Consider the following 21,786-nt stretch of genomic DNA (forward strand, 5'->3'; position numbering starts at 1 on the left):
CTAAGTCTTTTTGGATCTATTCTTAATACTCGTGTTGAAAACTAAAGCTAACTATATATTGGAATAAAATGAGTATACAAGGACCAACTTAATTAAATTGAAAATAAACCATCAGCTGCTATTGCTACAACTCAGCTACATCTATCTCTTTGCATATAAAGGCTGGGTTTTAACTATTTTTTTAACAAAAAAATTGCTATGACCCGACTGCTTTGGCTACTGCTGCTGCTACGGCTGTCTGCCATAGGACTGTATCATTTCGCTTATTGGTGGAATAAGCGAAACAACGTATTTACAAACAGAAAATATTTTGTAAATAAAACTTTTATATATATGTGTTCTTAGTAATCTAAAAGCAAAGGTTGGAAAATAAACTACGATGAAAAAATCCCAAAATAAACTACAAATTTAAGGCTGGAAATTCAAATTTTGGCTTATAAACATAAGCATAAGCCAAAAGATAAGACTGATGGTCAGCAGTTAGGACAACTAATCGGAGTAATCACCCTACTCTTTAGTTCATCCGTGGTGTGAGAGCAAGTTTGATAGTATAGCCAACTACTATCTTCAAATCATCTATAGTTAGTTTAATATCAAATTCATATAATAGTTTCCTATAAACATATACTACATAAGTAATATTAGATCCCACATGTCATACACACATTACGTCTTGTAGTATGTGCCGTAACTGGCTACAAATCTGCAGCTCGCTGCTCTTATCTCTCATCATTTATCTTCTCAATATGTGTTTATAGCTAGCTTATAGTCTGTACCTGCTTTGGTTAGGCCTCTATGGCGAAAGGCTGAGTTTGTTTTCCCTCTTTCTCAACTTGTGCTTTCTTCTTTTTTCATGCACAAACTTTCTAAACAACAATAATCTATACTCGAATAGTAAACCTGCTTGAAAAAATATATATTATTATATTGTTCGAGGTTTTAGTTAATAATTAATTAATTATACTCTAACGAGCCACCCTATTTACGGAGGGATTAGTTATTATCAACATGGAGCTACGAACACAGCCTAAATGGGCTGCTCTGCCGCACCAGCCGGGCAGCCCCATATCGGCCCATATCTACGATGAATCGTGGGCCCAGTTAGCGCTCAACATTGGGCCGTTTCACTATTAAAGGCCCAACAGAGCAGCACCCAAATCAAAAAAATGTTATGGAAAGGAGGCACCAAACGTGGGCCCCACACGGCAGAGACAGCGGCAGGTGCCGGGAGTCCCTTCCGGCGTCCGGTTCGCGCAATCTTGAAGAGGAAGGAGAAGGCGAGCGAACGAGTCGACGACGAAGCCTCCGCGAAAAGGCGGAGGAGTCAAAATCTCCAACCAACGCCCGCAGCCGCAGCAGCAGCAGCGAGGGCGGAGGCAAAATTACGAGCGCTCACGCCCAAATCCGCGAATTCCCACCCCTTCTCCCTCGCCCAAAAAATCCTCGCCTACTCCCCTCCCAAACCCTAGCCTCCTCCTCCTCCCCTCCTCGCGCTTCCAATGGCACGGTAGCTTCGCTTCGATCGCCTCCTCGCCCATGGATCCCGGCGGGATGCTGCTCGAGGACTTCGGGCAGCGGGTGGACCTCACGCGGCGCATCCGCGAGGTGCTCGCCAACTACCCGGAGGGCACCACCGCGCTGCGGGAGCTCATCCAGAACGCCGACGACGCGGGGGCGTCCCGCGTCCGCCTCTGCCTCGACCGCCGCGCGCACGGCGCAGGCTCGCTGCTCGCGCCCGCCCTCGCGCAATGGCAGGGCCCGGCGTTGCTCGCCTACAACGACGCCGTCTTCACCGACGAGGACTTCGCCAGTATCTCCCGCATCGGGGACAGCAGGAAGGTGTCCCAGGTCTGGAAGACCGGCCGCTTCGGGTGCGCCCCCCTTCTCTCTCTCAAGCTTGTTCGAGCTGTAATTTGCAATGCTAAGCTTCATTGGTAGTAAAATCGGCGTGACGACCCGCTTATTTGTTCCTGATCAATGCTATTGTGTTCTGATGCCTTCCCCGTTATAATGTTTTAGGTATCCATGGTTTTGGGTAGTGAATATATCAATGTCGCTGCGACGTCCCGCTTATTTGTTGTTCTGATGCCATCCCAGTTATAATGTTTTAGGTATTAATGATGGGTTTGGTATAGAATATATCAATGTCGCCGTGGTGTCCCGCTTATTTAGTTCCTGATCTATGCTATTGTGTTCTGATGTCATCCCCGTTATAATGTTTTAGGTATTGATGGGTTTGGGTAGTGAATATATCAATGTCTAGGCTCCTAAGTTTATTTTGAACAAGCACCCTGGAATTGTCAGACATGCCACTAATGATTCAACAGATACTTACCTTTGTTCTTAACTGGTTATGTTTCACTGTTTAATGTTCACCCTGTAATAGCGCATGATTTTATTTATTTATTTAGTTTTGCTGTGAGCGATAACTCACGATTTCTGTTTCCGCAGGGTTGGTTTTAACTCGGTGTACCACTTGACTGACTTGCCATCATTTGTGAGTGGCAAGTACATTGTCCTGTTTGATCCCCAGGGTGCTTATCTTCCGAATGTGTCAGCTGCAAATCCTGGAAAACGTATAGATTTTGTCAGTTCTTCAGCAATTACACTATACAACGACCAGCTTTCACCCTATTGTGCATTTGGTTGTGACATGAAAGCACCATTTCAGGGAACTTTGTTTCGCTTTCCTTTAAGGACTGCTGAGCAAGCATCTCTTAGTCGGTTATCGAGACAAGTGTACACAGAAGATGATATCTTATCTCTGTTTGCTCAACTTTACGAAGAAGCTGTATATAATTTACTTTTCCTTAAAAATGTGCTGTCACTTGAAATGTATGTATGGGAATCTGGTATGAGTGAACCAAAGATAGTGTACTCTTGCTCCATAGGGTCACAGCATGACAATTTGCGCTGGCATCGACAAGCCCTTGTCAGGTTTTCTGGCACTGCTGCTGAGTCCTCTGAGAAAAAGATAGATTCCTTTTCAATGGATTTTGTATCAAAGTCATTTTTGGGTGAGAAGTTTGAGAAGAAGAGCTATACCTATTTTATTGTACAGGGAATGGCATCTGCATTAAGTAAAATTGGTATTTTTGCAACAACTGCTGCCAAGGATTATGATCTTCACCTACTACCTTGGGCTTCTGTTGCTGCTTGCATCTCCAACGTGGGACCTGAGGTAATATCTAGTTCGTTTTGCAGTTCTCTTTATTATGGCTATTATCACCAATTTTTTAGCAACAGTAGGGCGTTGCCTATTGTTATCTGATGCTGAATATTTTTAAAATAATCATTAACAATATGACCATGGTTATTGATGTGATTTTTTTTTCTGGTTGAACAAACTTTGTACACTGCATAACTTAATTGATTATAATACCTTTGACTTAAAAAATGTGTGTTTGATTTATGTTATCTAATGGACTTCATGCTATATCAGACGTTCTTCAGAACGTGGTGCATCATTTCAGTGTGTTTTTTACACCTTAGCATTTGCTGTGGTTACTCTATGGTAATTAGTAATCACTGAATTTGCAGGAAGTTATTCTCAGACAAGGCCGCGCATTCTGTTTTCTTCCTTTGCCAGTAAAGACAGGATTATCTGTGCATGTGAATGGTTACTTTGAAGTATCATCCAACCGACGTGACATTTGGTATGGAGCTGATATGGACAGGGGTGGTAAGCTTCGCTCTGACTGGAATATGTTATTGTTAGAAGATGTTGTTGCTCCTTTGTTCAGAGAACTGCTGCTACAGTTGCGTACAGTTTTGGACTCCAAAATATCATATTATTCCTTATGGCCAACTGGTTTGTACGAGGAGCCCTGGAGTATTCTCGTGGAACAAATCTGTAAATTTATTTACACCTCTCCAGTATTTCACTCGGAGATCAAAGGTGGGACTTGGATAACACCAGCTGAGAGTTTGCTTCATGACGAGGGATTTTCAAGAAGTGATGATCTCAGTGAGGCTCTTGTGATGTTAGGCATGCCTGTCGTTCGTCTACCAGGTGCGATTGCTGATATGTTTCCTAAGTTCCATTCGAAGTATATGCTCAAAATAGTAACTCCTGCTACAGTGCGACATTTCCTCAAGGATTTTGAAAATCTTGGTACATTAGAAAAATCTCAGAAGCTAATATTATTGGAATATTGCCTTGCTGATCTGGACAGTGGTAATATCGGCAAATGCATGAATGGCCTCCCATTGATTCCATTAGCAAATAAACAGTTTGGGATTTTTTCTGGTATTTCACAGGAGAATCAATATTATGTCTGTGATAGCATAGAGTATGAGCTTCTTTCTGCTGTTAGCGATAGAATAATTGACCGAAGCATTCCCCCTGTAATACTAGACAAGTTGTATCAGATAGCCAGTAGTTCTCAGGTTAACATTTCACTTATTGAAGGCCGAATATTTCTTCAGTTCTTTCCCTGGCTATTTCCTCCTGGATGGAAATGCCGAAACCAAGTTCCCTGGGATCCAGAATCGGGTGGATCATCTCCTACAGCAGCCTGGTTTAAACTTTTCTGGCAATACATTGGGGATTGTTCATATGACCTTGATTTGTTTAGTGATTGGCCTATATTACCTTCTACCTCAGGGCACCTTTATAGAGCATCTACAGTCTCAAAATTAATTAATACAGGCTCACTGTCTAATTTGATGAAGGAACTCCTGACCAAATTAGGTTGCAAGATACTAGACACAAAGTATTTGAGTACGTGCCAGCATTTGTCTAATTATGTGTATGATGGTGATGCATCTGGAGTACTCCATTCAATCTTTGGGGTTGCCTCATTGGAGGGTGTTGATTTGCAAGCTTTGTTTCAGCGCATCACTCCTGCTGAAAAAAATGAACTATATCAGTTTGTTCTTGATGCAAAATGGTACTTAGGACCCCACCTTTCTGATATGAGCATAAATCTATGCAAAAAGTTACCCATTTTTAGGGTATTTGATGGAGGGTCTCCCAGTTCTTATGGTTTCTCGGATTTATCCACTTCAAGAAAGTATCTGCCACCTCTTGGTGTTGCAGAGCAATTACTGAATGATGACTTTGTCTTCTGCATATCCCCAAGTGATGAAGATATAATAATGAGATATTATGGTATTGAGCGCATGCCAAAATCAAACTTCTACCAGAGGTACGTTCTGAATAGGTTAGATGAGTTGCAAACAGAGTTTCGTGATTCAGTTCTACTAACCATCTTGCAAGATCTGCCTCAGCTGTCCTTGGAAAATCCAAGGTTTAAGGAAGCCTTGAAGGTCCTTAGATTTGTTCCTACGACCAATGGGGTCTTGAAAAGTCCTCAATCTCTTTATGATCCTCGGGTGGAAGAGCTCTATGCTCTTCTCCAGGAATCAGATTGTTTTCCCCATGGCTTATTTCAAAACCCCGAAGTTCTTGATATGTTGCTCTGCTTGGGGCTAAGAACATCTGTATCTATTGATACCATAATACAAAGTGCTCGGCACATCGACTCACTCGTGCACAAAGATCACCACAAGGCCCATTCAAGGGGTAAAGTGCTCCTTTCATATCTCGAAGTTCATGCTCACAAATGGTATGTACATAAGCCATTTGATGGCCGTAAGAAGGTAAATATGCTAGCTAAAGTTACCACCGTGCTCAGATCTCGCGATACATCTTGGGAAGCTGATCTTGAAAAATTCTGGAGTGATTTGAGAATGATTTGTTGGTGTCCTGTGTTGGTTACTGCCCCAAGTCCAGCTTTGCCATGGCCTTCAGTATCATCAATGGTTGCTCCACCTAAGCAAGTAAGGATGCAGGACGACATGTGGATTGTTTCTGCTAGCTCACGCATACTTGATGGTGAATGCACTTCGTCAGCCTTGTCGTATAGCTTAGGTTGGTTGTCTCCTCCATCTGGAAGTGTAATTGCAGCTCAATTGCTTGAGCTGGGTAAAAACAATGAAATTGTGACTGATCAAGTACTCCGGCAAGAGTTAGCGTTGGTGATGCCTAAGATTTATTCGCTACTGAGTAATTTGATTGGATCTGATGAAATGGATATAGTGAAGGTGGTACTTGAAGGCTGTAGATGGATATGGGTGGGGGATGGATTTGCAAAAACTGATGAAGTAGTTTTAACTGGACACCTTCATCTGGCACCTTACATTCGCGTGATTCCAATTGATTTAGCAGTATTCAAGGACCTGTTCTTAGAGCTTGGCATAAAGGAGCAACTTGACCCTGTAGATTATGCTAGTATTTTGACCAGAATGGCCACAAGGAAAGCTTCGACTTCACTACAAGCTGAGGAACTTAGAACAGCTGTCTTGGTTGTGCAGCATCTAGCTGAGTTTCGGTTTCAGGACCACCAAACACAAATATATCTTCCTGATTCTTCAGCTAGGCTCTGTCTGTCTTCTGAACTTGTATTTAATGATGCCCCTTGGCTTCTTGATTTTGATGAGGACATCACTGGGAATGCACCAAGCATTGCTTTCAATTCGAAGAAGTATGTTCACAATTTTGTCCATGGCAACATTTCTAATGATGTGGCGGAAAGGCTAGGTGTCCGCTCTCTCCGCCGTCTCTTGCTTGCTGAGAGTTCGGACTCAATGAATTTGAGTTTGTCAGGGGTTGCTGAGGCTTTTGGACAGCATGAAGATTTGACTACACGACTTAAGCACATCGTTGAGATGTATGCAGATGGACCAGGGATTCTGTTTGAGTTGGTACAGAATGCAGAAGATGCTAAGGCTTCTGAGGTTGTGTTTTTACTGGATAAGACCCATTATGGTACTTCATCTATTCTATCACCTGAAATGGCTGAATGGCAGGGGCCTGCTCTCTACTGCTTCAATGACTCAATTTTTAGTCCCCAGGATCTTTATGCCATCTCACGAATTGGTCAAGACAGCAAACTTGAGAAACCTTTTGCAATAGGCAGGTTTGGTCTTGGCTTCAATTGTGTATATCACTTCACAGACATTCCTGGGTTTGTTTCTGGTGAGAATATTGTTATGTTTGATCCGCATGCCTCTTATCTGCCAGGAATATCTCCATCTCATCCAGGTCTAAGGATAAAATTTGTAGGAAGGAGGATCTTAGAACAGTTCCCTGATCAATTCACCCCATTCTTACACTTTGGTTGCAACTTGCAACAGCCATTTCCAGGCACACTCTTCCGCTTCCCTCTTAGGAACGAGGCTGCTGCTTCTAGAAGCCAAATAAAGCGAGAACAATATACACCCCAAGATGTGGAAATGCTTTTCTCTTCCTTCTCTGAAGTTGTATCTGAGGCTTTACTTTTTCTCCGCAACGTAAAGAATATAACTCTGTATGTCAAGGAGAGTGACAGCCAGGAGATGAAACTTGTACATCGTGTCTCGAAGCATAATAGTTATGAGATGGCCAAAGAACCTCATGCGCTTAATACGATGCTTGCATTTATAAATGGAAATCAACCATCAGGAATGGATAGGAATCAATTTTTCAATAAGTTGAATAAGACTAAAGATAGTGATTTACCTTGGAGTTCTCAAAAGGTCTCTATCTTTGAGCAAAGCCCTGCTGCTTGCTTGGTGCATTCATGGATCTTAACAGAGAGTATAGGTGGGGGCCATGCTAGAAAGTTGTCAACTGCCTCTGGTAGTAAGTCCCACTTCTTTGTTCCCTGGGCATCTGTTGCTGCTTATCTGCATTCTGTGACTGTGGACAATACAAAAGAACTGTCTGGTGAAGCTGAAGTCAACCTTGATGATTTGGTTCTCAAGCAACTGTCTCTTGGATCCTCTAAGGACAGGAAATTTTTTGAGGGTCGAGCCTTCTGCTTTCTTCCTTTACCAATCAACACTAGCATGCCAGTGCATGTGAATGCTTATTTTGAACTATCTTCAAATCGAAGGGATATCTGGATAGGAAATGACATGGCTGGGGGAGGAAGAGTACGATCAGAATGGAATCTTGCACTGCTTGAAGATGTTGCTGCTCCTGCTTATGGTCACCTGCTTGCAGCCATTGCACAAGAGCTTGGTCCCTCCGATCTGTTTCTCTCATTTTGGCCTACTGCTGTAGGTGTGGAGCCATGGTCTTCCATGGTGAGGAAGCTTTATGTATCTATCGCAGAACTTGGACTTCATGTTCTGTATACAAAAGCACGAGGGGGACATTGGGTGTCAACAAGGCAAGCTATCTTTCCTGATTTCAGTTTTTCAAAGGCCATTGAACTGGCAGAAGTTCTTTCTGAAGCTGGTTTGCCTGTGGTATCTGTATCCAAACAAATAGTTGACAGTTTCTTGAACGCATATCCTTCAGTTCATCTCTTGAATCCTCATCTGCTGAGGAATTTGTTGATCCGACGGAAGCGTGGCTTCAGAAATAGAGAAGAAGCAATACTTGTTCTGGAGTACTGCTTGAGTGACATGGGAGATCCTTCCTTTCCTGATAAATTGCAAGGGTTAGCTCTTCTTCCTTTGGCAAATGGATCATTCACAACATTTACCAACCGGGGGGAGGGTGAAAGAGTATTCTTTTCTTCACAAATGGAATTTGAGCTTCTGAAGGACTCTATACCACATCTTGTTGTTGATAACTCTTTACCGGATGCCATTTTGAAGAAGTTATATGACATAGCTTGTTCTGCACGGTCAAACATTTACTTATTCACATGCAATTTTCTCCTTGAGTTGTTGCCTAGGATCTTGCCACCTGAATGGCAGCATGCTAAGCAGTTATTTTGGTCTCCTGGACATCAAGGTCAGCCAAGTGTGGAATGGATGGTGTCACTCTGGAATTTCTTGCGACATTCATGTGAAGATCTTTCAATTTTTGCAAAATGGCCTATATTACCACTGGTAGATGGCAAGCTTATGCAACTTGGCAATGCTTCAAATGTAATAATAGATGATGGGTGGAGTGAAAATATGTACTCGTTGCTTCAGAAACTGGGATGTTTCTTTCTGAGATCTGATCTGCAGATAGAACATCCGCAGCTGGCAAATTTTGTTCAGGAAGCCACTGCAGTTGGTGTTTTGAATGCTGTGCAGTCTGTTGCTTCTAATTTTCAGGATATCAAGGAATTGTTCATGGGTATTTCACTGGCAGAAACACATGAGCTACGCAGTTTTATTTTCCAGTCAAAGTGGTTTTCAGGAAATCACATGAACTCTTCCCATATGAATACAATCAGGAATCTTCCTATATTTGAATCCTATAAATCTAGAGAGCTTGTTAGCCTGACAAGTCCTAGAAAATGGCTTAAACCTGAAGGTGTTCATGAGGATCTGTTGAATGAAAGTTTTATAAGAACAGAATCGGCAAAGGAGAAGTCAATTTTGGTATCATACTTTGCTATTAGGGAACCTCAAAAGGCTGAATTTTACAAGGACCACGTGCTTCCTCGAATATCCGAGTTTCTATCACAACCAGCTGTTGTTTCAGCAATTCTCCGTGATGTGAAACTATTGGCAGAAAATGATACTTCTGTGAGAGCTGCATTACATGAAACCCCTTTCGTCCTGGCAGCGAGTGGTGCATGGGTACATCCCTCCAGGTCTCTCTCTCTCTCTCTCTCTTGCGCGCGCGCGCACACACATATGTAGAAGTGTATTTTGTTTAGTAGACCTCTTGATTTTATTGTGTGCTGCATCATCTGCTATGTGCACTAGGACTAATGTTCATTTGGCAGATGCTTTGTCTAATCTGTACATCAGCTTTTCCTTTGATATTTGATGAAACAGCATGCCATGTAGAAGTAAACCTTCATAATGGAAACAAATAACTGGAACCTATTTGATGTAGGAAGTTTTGTATAATTCTATATTGGATGTAATCTGCAATTTCTTTTTATTTTCATCAATAATGAGCTTGTTACGTCCATGAATACCATGGATTTCATTTTTATATTTTTCTGCTTCCCTTTACTATCTAGATTTTGGTACATAGAAATAACTTATATTTTCCTTCAGACTTTATGATCCTCGTGTGCCTGAGTTACATAAGTTGCTGCACAAAGAAACCTTCTTTCCTTCAGAGAAGTTCATGACGACTGAAGTAATTGAACTGCTTGCAAGCTTTGGACTTAAAAGTAAATTGGGTTTTAGTACTTTGCTTGACATTGCGAGGTCAGTTTCACTGCAACAAGATGATGCGCTTGAGCATGGGAAAAGGCTACTTACCTATCTAAATTTTCTTGAATTCAAGGCTTCAAACATGGAGGATAAAAAAACCTTCCATGGGGATGACAACCAGGAAGCTTCTAAGACTGATGGAAGTTTTGAAGCAGAAAACGATGGGGATGGGTATGACCCAGAAGAAACTATTTTATCTTTGTTCTCAAACTTCGATCATGATCTACCAGAAGACGAATTTTGGTCAGAGCTGAAAAATATATCTTGGTGTCCAGTCCATGTTGCACCATTGCTAAAAGGACTTCCATGGTTCATATCTGAAGATCATGTGGCTCCTCCAATCACAACAAGGCCAAAATCACAAATGTGGCTTGTTTCATCAAAAATGCGGATTCTTAGTGCTGATTCTTGCTCCATGTATCTGCAAAGAAAACTTGGTTGGTTAGACCCACCAAATGCAAACATTTTATCTTCCCAGTTAGTTGAGATCTCCAAGTCTTATGATGAACTCAAGATGTTTTCTGAAGACAGTACCAATGATGCCGTTCCGCAAAAGGAAATTCAACTGATCTACTCAAAATTGCAAGATATTATTGACACAGCCGATACCAACATTCTAAAACGGAATCTGGATGGACACCCATGGGTTTATATAGGTGATAGGTTCGTGCCACCTCAGGCACTTGCTTTTGATTCACCTGTAAAATATCACCCTTACCTTTATGCAGTTCCATCTGAACTGTCGGAATATAAGAGGTTACTGTCGGTTTTGGGTGTGAAGCAGACATTTGATGCAGCAGATTATCTGAATGTACTTCAGTGTTTACAAAGCGATGCCAAAGGAGAGCCATTGTCTACAGAGCAACTAAGTTTTGTTCATCGTGTTTTGGAAGCATTTGTTGATTGTTATCCTGATAACCAAGCACCTGATATGATGGTGAATTCATTGTTGATTCCCGATTCATTTGGTGTTTTGACACCTGCCAGAAATCTTGTCTACAATGATGCACCCTGGATGAATGCTGATCCTACTTCAAAGAGCTTTGTGCATCTTAGTATTGGTAATGATCTAGCTAATAGGCTTGGGGTTCGATCTCTTCGTGGATCATCATTACTGGATGACGAGCTAATGACGGATTTGCCATGCATGGAATATGCTAAAATAAGTGAGTTGCTGGCTTTATATGGTGAGAGTGACTTTCTTTTGTTTGACCTTATAGAGCTAGCTGATCATTGCAATGCGAAGAAAGTGCACCTTATCTATGATAAACGAGATCATCCAAAGCAGTCCTTGCTGCAGCAGAGTTTAGGTATGATAGAAATTTTCTCCCTAGTCAGCTATTTTACTGATATTTTTCTTTTCCAATCATAATTGTGCAAGTATTTTGTTTGTCTTGTTCTATTTTCTGTTTATGTTTATATAAGTAACATATTTTTATTTTCCAAAAAAAAAATCTAGGTGACTTCCAGGGTTCTTCATTGACAGTCGTCTTTGAAGGAACGATAATGAGCAGAGAAGAAGTTTGCAGCCTCCAACTTCCTCCTCCATGGAAATTGAAGGGAAACATTCTTAACTATGGACTTGGACTTCTTAGCAGTTATTTTGTGTGTGATACCTTGAGTATTCTTTCTGGTGGCTATTTCTACATTTTTGATCCCTTGGGCTTGACTGGTGGCACGACTTCCATTGCTACCTCATCCGCTAGATTCTTCTCATTGATAGGTGTGTTTTTACTTAAAATCATGTTTGTTCGATTATTAATATTATAAATATGACCATAATTTGTTTAGTTTGTGCACACTGCGCATGATGAAACCACATTCTTTTTGGCAGAAGGCCTCATTGAAGATCAAACCTTAATAAAACTCATTACTCACTAAAGCTTATTTCGTATCCATGTTGGAAAACATATCAGTCCAAGTCTGCTAAATGTATTATTTATGTTACTGCAACTGTTGCATCTCTGTTTGCAACATGGAAATTAAAATCATGTAATGTGAATCTTCATGATAGAACTATGCCTGCATTTTGTATATATTCATTTATTTCCTTTTTTCTGGTGAGGGAAAATAGATCGAAGTCCTTAAATGCTATTTTCTTTTCAGGAAATGACCTGGTCGAGAGGTTTCATGATCAGTTCACACCAATGCGTGTTACACAGGAGGCTTCACTATCTTCAGCAAATTCCACAGTTATTCGTATGCCTTTATCATCTAAGTGCCTGAAAGAACTTGAAGCTGGTTGCAATAGAGTAAAGCATATTTTTGATCGATTTACACAAAATCCATCCAGCACTCTCCTATTCTTGAGGTCAATCATTCAGGTGATAATTGTTTTCGAAAACCATTACTGTGTGCTAGGCTCCACTCTCAGTGGTTTGTGTTTGTGTGGTTAGCACGTGGTTTTTGGACGTGCACTTTGGTGCACTTCCGACTTCGACAACTTATGTCGTGTTTTTCTTGTAACTTTACTCCTCCTTAATACATTTGGATGGCCTCCTTCGGCCTTCCTGGCGACAAAAAGAAAACCATGACTGTACATCGGTAGCTTTCGAATTTTTCTCTGAAGTATGTTTTTAGCCTTTCAATTTTTTACACTGCCATCATATGAAAGTAAATTAATTTTATAGATTTAAACAAGACTTGTTGCATGAAATACATTTGATGAATTAATCAATTTATTATTAATTGCTGGACAGCAAAGATTTGAAGGATTATTGCATTTCTTTTGCAATAATATTATTGATCCAATGCCTTTGTGTCCATAAGATATATTCTACGCTTTTTATATTTTACAATACACATATAATCATATTTTTGCATAGACATTTGGGTGTGCACATATTAATATGATCTACATGTATCTGTTGTTTAGATTTAGAAAGTGCAAAAGTGTGAGATCCAAATAATTAAGAATGTGGGTGCAGAAACACACATGACTCATACTGCAGCATCCCATGCTAATAACTGACAACACAATGTGTGTGCTGGGTACCAGTTTTCCAGAAATAGTAGTGAGAAAGTTTTATTGGGTGATTCTAAAGCATAATCTTAGAAAAAAAAACTGCTCCACGTCTAATGTGTTGTTGTGTGATTTTGATCAGGTATCTTTATCAACATGGGAAGGTGGAGCTTCTCAGCCAACTTTGAACTACTCTGTACTTGTTGACCCATCAGTAGCCACTTTAAGGAATCCATTTTCAGAAAAGAAATGGAGAAAATTTCAACTATCCAGAATATTTGCAAGTACAAGTGCTGCTATTAAAATGCAAGCTATTGATGTGCATGTGATTGACAATGGCTGCAATTATATTGACAAATGGTTTGTTGCCCTTTGCCTTGGATCAGGGCAAACACGAAACATGGCTCTTGACAGGTTTTGTCCCTTTCAATCCATATAGTTCAGAATCTTTTGTACTTTTGTAGTTACCTACATTCACCATTTCTCACAATTCTACTAATTAATAATGTTATAAACATGTGAATTGGTCAAAGGACCTCTGGCATAATGCTTGTTGATTTTTTTCTATTTCAGGCGGTATCTCGCCTATAACTTAACCCCTGTTGCTGGAGTAGCGGCACACATAGCTCGAAATGGAGTATCAACCAATATACATGCATCCAGTTGTATATTATCTCCCTTACCACTATCTGGGTCTATAAGCATGCCAGTCACAACTCTAGGCCATTTTATTGTGAGGCATAATGGTGGGCGGTACATTTTTGGCAGCTCACATGATAAATCTCTGTCAGACCTTGAAATGCATAAAAACAAATTGGTTGAGGCATGGAATAAGGAACTTATGCTATGTGTGCGTGATTCATATGTTGAGATGGTCCTGGAATTTCAAAAGCTTAGGAAGGATCCTCTGTCTTCTGCTATTGAATCAAGGTCTGCACACTCGGTGAGTACAATTTTACAGGCTTATGGTGATAGGGTGTACTCTTTCTGGCCCAGATCGAAGCAGCATCCTGCTTCACTCACTGGGTATGGCTCTACTGTAACTAATGTGAATTCACCAAGAGCATCTAAAGCAGATTGGCAATCCTTGGTAGAGCAAGTGATAAGACCTTTCTATGTACGCTTGGCTGATCTTCCTGTTTGGCAACTTTATGGTGGGAATCTTGTTAAAGTGGATGTGGGTATGTTCTTATCCCATTCAGGGAGTGGAGATGATGATAATCTGCCATCTGCTAGTGTCTGTAGTTTCATTAAAGAGCACTACCCTGTATTTTCTGTACCCTGGGAGCTGGTTAGGGAAATTCAAGCAGTTGGAGTTAATGTAAGAGAGATCAGGCCCAAGATGGTTAGGGATCTACTAAAAGCTTCTTCATCCATTTTACTCCGATCTATTGAAACATATATGGATGTTCTTGAATATTGCTTCTCAGATATGGACCCATACCGTTTCTCAGATTTTCATATACATGAGGAATCACGAGTTAGCAATCAACAATCTGAAATAATGAATTCTTCAATATCAAATTCTATGCCATCTTCAAGCAGCTCTGTGTCTTACCATAGAAATACACAAAGGCAGGGTGCTTCTGGGGGCGACGCGCTTGAAATTGTGACATACTTTGGAAAAGCTCTCTATGACTTTGGTCGGGGGGTTGTTGAGGATATCAGCAAGACTGGTGGCTCAGCATCCCATAGGACCCAAGCTGCTGAAAATAATGTGCTGTCATCTATCATCACAGAGCTCAAAGGAGTCCCGTTTCCGACATCGACAAAATGTCTAACAAGGCTGGGATCTACCGAACTTTGGATAGCAAGTGAGGAGCAGCAGCTATTGATGCGCCCATTCTTGCATCACTTTATCCATCATCAATGTTTACAAAAGCCCTTCTTGGAGCTATTGCTCACCACTCAAGTTATTCATAGACCTCTAAAGCTAAGAAGTTTTTCTCCTCACTTGTTGTCAGGCCATTTGAAGCACATATTTGATGAACGTTGGGTGCACCTTGCAGTAGAGAAGAAGTCTCCATGGATTCCTTGGGATAATAATGCTAATTCATCAACTGCTGGACCAAGTCCTGAATGGATTAGGCTCTTCTGGAAAATATTTAGTTCAATGAGTGGTGACCTTTCACTTTTATCTGACTGGCCCTTAATTCCAGCATATCTAGACAGACCTGTTCTCTGCCGTGTGAAAGAATGCCATCTAATATTTGTACCACCAGCAGATGATTCAAATCCTGATAGTGGAGATAGTGCAGCTAGAGTAGTTGACACGTCTGCCCACCCAGGAGATGAGACTGGAGAAGCTGAACTGAACAGCATACTTGATACTGCATTTCAGTCAATGAACTCAGCATTTCCATGGTTACCTGCTCTGCTTTACAAGTTGAATATACCAGTTTTTGATTTATCTTTTCCAGAGTGTGGTACAATATGCAATTTGTTTCCTTCACGTGACCGGACTCTTGGACAAATTATTGCTTCTAAACTGGTTGCAATAAAAAATGGTGGCCATTTACCTTTGCCACTTAGTCTATCAAGTGAAGACTGTGATAAACTGTTTGCATTGTTTGTCTCAGAGTTCAGATTGTCCAGTAACCACTTATATCAGAGAGAAGAATTGGATGTCCTGAGAGAGCTTCCAATGTATAAAACAGTTACAGGAACATACACTAGTCTGTCAGGGTCCGATCATTGCATTCTTTCTCCCACAGCATTCTTTCACCCTGCTGATTCTCGGTGCCTTTCTAGTACAGCTAATGCAGATCTATTTCTTCAGGCTTTGGGGGTTGAACAATTGAGTGACCAAGAAATACTAGTAAGGTTTGCTTTGCCTGGCTTTGGAAATAAATCAGCTCAAGAGCAAGAAGACATTCTAGCCTACTTGTATTCTAACTGGAAAGATCTGCAGCTGAACTCTTCTGTTGTAAACACCTTGAAAGAGACTAATTTTCTGACAAGTGCAAATGAGTTTTGTACAGAGTTGTTCAAACCAAGGGAATTACTTGACCCTTCAGATGCTTTGCTTACTTCAGTATTCTCTGGGGAGAGACACAAGTTCCCAGCTGAAAGGTTCTTGTCAGATGGTTGGCTTGTTATACTCAGAAAAGCAGGTCTTCGAACATCTACAGAGGCTGATATGATAGTACAGTGTGCAACAAAAATAGAGTCCATGGGAAATGATATTGTGTCATCTTCAGAAGATCCTAGTGACTTTGAGGCAGACTTTTCAGGCAGCAAAAACGAAATTCCTTTTGAGCTTTGGTCTTTGGCAGAATCTGTTGTTAATGTGATTCTTGCTAATTTTGCTACTTTGTATGACAGTTCTTTTTGCGAAAATATTGGCAAAATCGCATTTATTCCTGCCGAAAAAGGTTTTCCAAGTATTGGTGGGAAGAGAGGGGGTAGAAGGGTACTTGCCTCATATAGTGAATCAATTTTATCAAAAGACTGGCCATTAGCATGGAGTTCTGCTCCTATTCTTACCAATCAAGCAATTATCCCTCCTGAATATTCTTGGGGAGCATTTCGACTAAGGAGTCCTCCTGCCTTCACAACAGTTCTGAAGCACTTGCAGGTCAATGTCATAACATGCTTATATGTTTCTATCTTATGAAAATGTTCTCTTATTTTCTTTTCTGAAACAAAGCAGAGTGTTGGGAGAGGCAATGGTGAGGACACACTGGCACACTGGCCAACTTCATCAGGAATAATGACGGTGGAAGATGCCTTTCTACGGATCTTGCAATACTTGGATAAAATATGGGGAACAATATCTTCTTCAGGTAGTGCAAATGCACCAAAATTATGTTACCTCCCTGTATATGCCCTACATTTGTTGCCACTGGGTAACAATAGCTTATGTTATTATCATTTTCTCTTTCCTTGGTTTTAGTTACTAGCAGCGATTTTTTTTTTCACTGGAAAACACTTGATTTACTTACGCTTCATTGCATGGCCATATTTGAGTACAATCATGCAAAGCATCCCTGTAGGATTTAGGATAAGGGTTGAACTGACTAGATTCATATGAAGGGTCAAATATGTACTCCCTCCGTCCCAGAGACATCATTTTTTGCCTTTATTTGTCCCACAAAGGCTTCATCATTGAGACAATCAATGCATTGGAGTTTGAGAAAGTGGGGGACAAATGCATTGAAATTTGAAAAGTGGAGGACATTCTAGTCATTTGATTTTGTATTGGGACGGAGGTAGTAGCTGGCTAATTGTGCCAGGCCGGCCCAAGATAGGCCAACCAGTAGCTGGTTAATTGTGAGGAGTACCAACTTTTTCTTGTGAGTTTGCATGTTTTGCTCCTAGTAAGAATTTTGAAATCTTGAACCGATTCACAATGCACTCACTTGAAGTGAAGTTCATTAAAAAAAATTTTCATACTGTTATTCGTCTCGGGATGTTAAAAGGGAAAAGGGGGTAAATTGTAAGCTTGTTCAATTTAATATTTTGAACAACAGTTGTCTGGCAGATCAAAGCATTTCACATTGATCTTACTTTCCTGAGGTTTTATTTTGAAAACCCATGGAGACAACATCATCGTATTGAAATTGACCTGAAATGGGCATGCAATCTTCCAATAGAACATCCAAATTTGATATTTGGGAACAGCTTTGTAGACTCTTCATTTTGATATTTAAGATGAGGTATTTAGAGTGGCTTGCACTATGTATACAAGCTCAGTCTTGATTCTTTTTTTTTTTGGCAAGAATTATTATGTTGTTACTTCTTCCTGAAGAAATAAAGATATATCATGAACAGGTATTATCTTGTCAGTGTGGTCATGTATATTGACGATTCCTATAAGTAATTATAGTAATTACTATGTCATGCCCTGTGCATATGCTTTTTTATTTGCTGTATAAATAATTAAAGATAGCCACACAGCGGAAAACTGTAATTAGTTTTTGTTGCTTTGGAAAGAGATATATCAATACTCTAGTTAAGTTGTATTTCTTTCTTTTTCAGAGAAAAATGAGTTGCAGACCCTGGCTTTTATACCAGTTGCAAACGGGACTCGCTTAGTCACAGTGAAATCACTTTTTGCTCGTCTGACAATCAACATGTCGCCTTTTGCTTTTGAACTTCCAAGTCTTTATCTTCCATTTGTCACCATCCTCAGAGAAATTGGGATGCAGGAAACCCTTACAAACACTTATGCAAGGGAACTTCTTTTGGATATACAAAAAGCATGTGGTTACCAACGCCTGAATCCAAATGAACTCCGCGCTGTGATGGAAATTTTAGACTTCATGTGTTCTGGTGTCAACCAAGCCACAGATGGATCAGAAGACATATTTGATTCAGTAATACCGGACGATGGTTGCAGGCTGGTATCAGCTGTATCGTGTGTATATATTGACCCATATGGTTCTCATTTACTGAGTAACATAGATACATCCAGGATAAGATTTGCTCACCCAGATCTTCCCCAGAATATTTGCAACACGTTGGGCATAAAGAAGCTTTCTGATGTCATTGTAGAGGTACTACTATTATAGGATCTTTCTTTTTTTATGGCTGTAAGTTTAATTAATTTTGTATTTTTCAAATAAACATAAGTTTTTTCCCTTGTCAGGAACTGGATGGAAAAGAAGAACTAAAGATGGTGAATAGCATTTGCTCTGTTACTCTGGACAAAATAAAAGAGAAGCTGCTTAGTAAATCGTTGCAAGATGCGTTAAGGATTGTTATGATTGGTGTATCCAATCATTTTCCTTCATTTGAAGCACTCAATCTGGCGCAGATAGAAAGTGTACTAAAGGATATATCACAGAACCTGCAGTTTGTTCAGCGTCTCCATACTCGCTTTCTATTACTCCCCATGCTCCAAGACGTTACAAGAAGCAGCCAGCGTCCTCCATTTCCTGAATGGTCAAGCAATGGAAAGCACAGAAGTGTTTGCTTTGTGAACAAATCCACGGGTCAAATTCTAGTTGCAGAGCCCCCAAACTTTTTGACAATACACGATGCTATTGCTATTGTTGTTAGTTACAGATTAGGGGCACCCGTGATCTTGCCGATTGCTTCAGTATTTGCATGCCCAGATGGCACAGAGAAAGAGGTGCTTAAAATACTCCGTCTGGGCACTGACATTGGAGTTTCAAAACGTGAAGGAAGGTACAATGGTTCCCTGGGAGCAGAGTTGTTGTCCCAAGATGCTCGCCAGGTTCAATTCCTTCCTTTAAGACCATTCTATAGTGGAGAAATTGTGGCATGGAAGACGGGGAAAGAGGGTGAAAAGCTCAGATATGGCAGGGTCCCTGAAGATGTAAGGCCATCAGCTGGCCAAGCTCTTTACAGGTTTCCAGTAGAGACTTCTGCTGGTGAAACTTGCATGCTACTTTCCAGTCAGGTTTACTCATTTAAAAGCGTTTCAATGGCTGATCTCTCTCCTGCACCATTGCAACTGGATAGTGGTAGAGCTGCAGGTGGACAGCAGGGCTTCTCACCCATCAACACAGGAACTGAAGCTGCAGATGATGTGGTTAGTTTTATTTTTGTGCAAATTCTAGTTTTGCTAGCTGTATGTGTTGTCGTAATTTTTGTCGTACTTCGATTTACAGGCTACTGGCCTTGAATATGGGAAGGTATCTTCAACCGAGCTGGTACAGGCAGTCCACGATATGCTTTCAGCTGCAGGGGTAAGGATGGATGCTACAAAGGAAACGCTTCTACAGACTACTCTTTCCTTGCAAGACCAGCTTAAAGAATCTCAAGTGGCTCTACTCGTGGAGCAGGTTTGTCCACTTCGATATCTTCTTGGGTTGTTTTATATTCATTTTTATTGTCAACATCAAGAATATGTTTTGATCAGTTCTGTATACCATAAGAGAGTAGTTGTGACCCGTAATCTGTAGCGGCACCTAAAGAAAATTGATGTGGGGAGGCATTTGTTGTTGAACGTCATACTATTGGATGCTGCTGCACACGCTGTGTTCACCATGCTTTCTTTGAGATGGAGATGAGGGTGGGTTAAGAATTTTTCTAGGATCTTCAGGCATTCCTTTTTATGTTCATTATTTGCACAGAGAATGTATACTATCAGGTTATAAACAAGCTACCAATTTTAGGGAGCCCCAAACTTCATAATTTGCATTGCCTATCATATTATATTGTATCGTATCATATAATTACTTTCTTAGCTCTTTCTGCTTATGTTGTATGTTGTGGGTATTGAAATTTGTTTTAATTGTCACTACAGGAGAAAGCGGAGGCAGCAGTTAGAGAAGCTGATGTTGCCAAGTCAGCATGGTCATGTCGTGTCTGCCTGAATGCGGAGGTCAACATGACTATAATACCATGCGGTCATGTTCTTTGTAATCGATGCTCAAGTTCGGTTTCACGATGCCCATTTTGTCGGACGCAAGTATCTAGGATGATGAAAATATTCAGGCCTTAATTTCTCTTTCTACAACTTTCGCTTTCTATTAGTATGTATAATATTAGACACGTTAGTTTTTTAGCTGTAAAACTATAGGGCTGTAAATCGAGGGTGTAAATATACATTATAGTCCATGTACAGCTACGGTGCATTTTACTGTGCCGATTCTTTGGAAAATCGAAGTATTCGGTTCCAGTTTGAGGCGAAATCTATCTTTTTAAAACTGGGATGTCTCAAGACATCTTAGGTCCCGCTCTTTTTTCTAACAAGAGTTGGATTAAGATTAAGATTTTCGTGGCACGTTTTTTAAACTACTAAACGGTGTATTTCGTGTGAAAACTTTCTATATGAAAGTTGTTCTAAAATATCATACTACCTCCGTTTTTTAATAGATGACGCCGTTGACTTTTTCTCACATGTTTGACCATTCGTCTTATTCAAAAAATTTACGTAATTATAATTTATTTTATTATGAGTTGTTTTAGCATTCATATTACTTTAAGTGAGATTTATATCTTATGCATTTGCATAAAATTTTTGAATAAGACAAATGGTCAAACATGTGATAAAAAGTCAACGGCGTCATCTATTAAAAAACGGAGGGAGTATTAATATATTTTTTAAGTTTATAATAATTAAAACTAAATCAATCATACGTTAATGCCACCTTGTTTTGCATAAAAAACTTAATCTTATTGATCCATATAGCGGTGTTAAATTTGAAAATAAGAAATTATGCATAAGAAAAAATAACCAATAAAAAAAGAAAACAAATCCAATTTCTAATACTTTCAAATTATCTATCCTCTGTAAGATAATATATTACTATGTTGATTTTCTAATATATAGTTCAGCTAGTTCTCTAGTTTTTTTAAAATACAACGTTAACAACTCGGTATTTTTTTCCAAACATAACTGCTCGATCAGCGTATGTTGCATTTTTTTTTTAGCAAAATTACTGCAGTTAGGGAAGCTGATGTTGCCAAGTCAGCATGGTCATGCCGTATATGCCTTAATGCAGAGGTATCGTGACTATAATAACATGTGGTAACGTTCTTTGTAATCGATGCTCAAGTTCGGTTTCAAGATGCTCATTTAGCCACCTTGATTTTTTTTAAGGGTCTGTGTATACAACTTTCGCTGCTACTTGTATGTAGTCACGGTAGTTGCTTAACTGGAAAACTATAGGCCCGTAAATCATGGGTGTAAATATACATTATGGTCCATGTACAGCTACGATGCATTTTACTGTGTAGATTCTTTAAAAAATTGAAGTGTTTGGTTTCAGTTTGAGGCGAAATATATATAGTTATAAGCCGCTCAG

General features: G+C 40.1%; 1 protein-coding gene across 1 annotated transcript; it reads left to right on the top strand.

Moving 5' to 3' along the window:
- The first annotated feature begins 1,292 nt into the window (after positions 1-1,292).
- LOC4337386 (uncharacterized) lies at positions 1,293-20,670 on the top strand. Its single transcript, XM_015779965.3, has 13 exons — positions 1,293-1,871; positions 2,452-3,181; positions 3,541-9,527; positions 9,943-11,414; positions 11,564-11,827; positions 12,211-12,428; positions 13,209-13,480; positions 13,640-16,643; positions 16,719-16,851; positions 18,047-18,564; positions 18,657-19,565; positions 19,645-19,818; positions 20,283-20,670. The coding sequence occupies exons 1-13, from the start codon at positions 1,537-1,539 to the stop codon at positions 20,478-20,480; spliced, it is 14,214 nt and encodes a 4,737-aa protein (XP_015635451.1). The 5' UTR covers positions 1,293-1,536; the 3' UTR covers positions 20,481-20,670.
- The last annotated feature ends 1,116 nt before the right edge of the window (positions 20,671-21,786 follow it).

Source organism: Oryza sativa, chromosome 4 (assembly GCF_034140825.1).
Source record: "Oryza sativa Japonica Group chromosome 4, ASM3414082v1".
Taxonomy (NCBI): Eukaryota; Viridiplantae; Streptophyta; class Magnoliopsida; order Poales; family Poaceae; genus Oryza; species Oryza sativa.